This window comes from Plectropomus leopardus, unplaced genomic scaffold, assembly GCF_008729295.1.
Source record: "Plectropomus leopardus isolate mb unplaced genomic scaffold, YSFRI_Pleo_2.0 unplaced_scaffold21582, whole genome shotgun sequence".
Lineage (NCBI taxonomy): Eukaryota > Metazoa > Chordata > Actinopteri > Perciformes > Serranidae > Plectropomus > Plectropomus leopardus.
Genome location: NW_024623363.1, coordinates 1 through 1565, shown reverse-complemented (window position 1 = coordinate 1565; position 1565 = coordinate 1). Strand labels below are relative to the sequence as shown.

Sequence of the window (1565 nt, the reverse complement as noted above, 5' to 3'; positions counted from 1 at the left end):
TGTGTGTGTGTGTGTGTGTGCGTGCGTGTGTGTGTGCAGCTCTGGTGGCTCTGCTGCGTGACGGAGAGAGTCTGGAGGATCTGATGAAACTTTCCCCCGAGGAGCTGCTGCTGCGTTGGGCCAACTATCACCTGGAGGAGGCCGGCTGCACCAAAATCAACAACTTCAGCTCCGACATCAAGGTGAGTGCACGCACACACACACACACACACACACACACACACACAAACACAGAGTGAATCATCACAGACTGAAATAAATGCTCTGAGTCATGTGATCACTCTGCCTCATAAACAGAAACATGATTCAATGCAAATAAATTCAAACACATAAAAATTGAAACTATAAACAGTTTCTAAACCTCTGACTCAAGGCAGAGACAGACAGAGAGCACGCTCACAAACCTCATCAACTGTCAGTTAATACGAAGCAGTGATACTCAACTTACGGCCCGCGGCTCAAATCTGGCCCCTGACAGGCTGCCGGGTGGCCCCCCAAACATTTTCTAAATCATTAAAAAAAAATAAAGTGATTCACACTGTGAAAAGTTTTTGTCCTTTTAGTCTCCATAAGGTGTCAGAGACATAAAACAGCATCAAAATAGAGCTTGTTGATCAAAAAAAGAGCCGGAGGAGGATCCCCCACACCCCCCACAGAGGACACAGAATCCTAAATCCAGAATCCTAGCAATGTCTTGAAATCCTACAAAAAGTCCTAGAAATGTCCTAAAGCTCTAGAAATAACCTTAAAATCTGAGAAATGTCCTAAAATCCTAGAAATGTCATGAAATCCTTGAAACATCTCAAAATGATAAAATCTAAAAAAATGTCTTAAAATTGCTAAAATGTCCTAAAATCATGAATTCAAAGAGGTGCAGCTCATCTCTGCTGCAGGACACACACCAGGACAGGTGCACTGTGGGTAATTATGATTAGGACTGATGTTGGTTAAAAAACAGCGATACGAGTGTGTGTGATATTGAGGCGGGCCCTAAGGGGTTAAATACGTTTTTATTTCTTCTGTTCGAGGTCAGATCTCTTGAATCTGCAGTCGTTTCCAAACTTTTTTTGTGTGTGTTTTTCAGGACTCCAAGGCGTACTACAACCTGCTGAACCAGGTGGCCCCCAAAGGAGACGAGGAGGGCGTCCCCCCGATCGCCATCGACATATCAGGACTGCGGGTGAGACACTCGCACGTCGCCGGCAGTCACATCGTCGGCCGACGCACCGTATAAACTGATGCAGCCAAAACATTCTCCCAAAACTGAAGCTCTCTGTTTGACATTTTCTCTGAGTTGCCAGAGCTTCCAGAAATAACCACATTTTAGGGAAATCTGGATTTAACGCAGAAAAGACCGAACACCTGGAATATTCTTTAGTTTGAGTAAATGTCACGATGTCTCTCGTGTGGAGCTGAAACATGACGAGAGAAAACACATAAAATACTTTCAATACTTTTTCATGATTAATCCAACAAATACTTAGTCAAATATACTAAATATGATATTTTTATGGTCAGATTTACATAACAATTAATTTACCCGCAAGTAAATGTAAAAAAAAAAA

General features: G+C 42.6%; 1 protein-coding gene across 1 annotated transcript; it reads left to right on the top strand.

The window, feature by feature from the left end:
• Positions 1-16: 16 nt before the first annotated feature.
• LOC121965769 (plastin-2-like) lies at positions 17-1253 on the top strand. The gene is made up of 2 exons (XM_042515893.1): positions 17-182; positions 1085-1253. Exons 1-2 carry the CDS (start codon positions 84-86, stop codon positions 1232-1234), a joined length of 249 nt encoding a protein of 82 aa, XP_042371827.1. The 5' UTR covers positions 17-83; the 3' UTR covers positions 1235-1253.
• Positions 1254-1565: the final 312 nt, after the last annotated feature.

Excerpts from the sequence above, each read along its gene's own strand:
- LOC121965769 (XM_042515893.1), top strand. The coding sequence starts at position 84 with ATGAAACTTTCCCCCGAGGAGCTGCTGCTGCGTTGGGCCAACTATCAC. Across the intron at positions 183-1,084 it reads ACTTCAGCTCCGACATCAAG|GACTCCAAGGCGTACTACAA; the intron begins GTGAGTGCACGC and ends TGTGTTTTTCAG.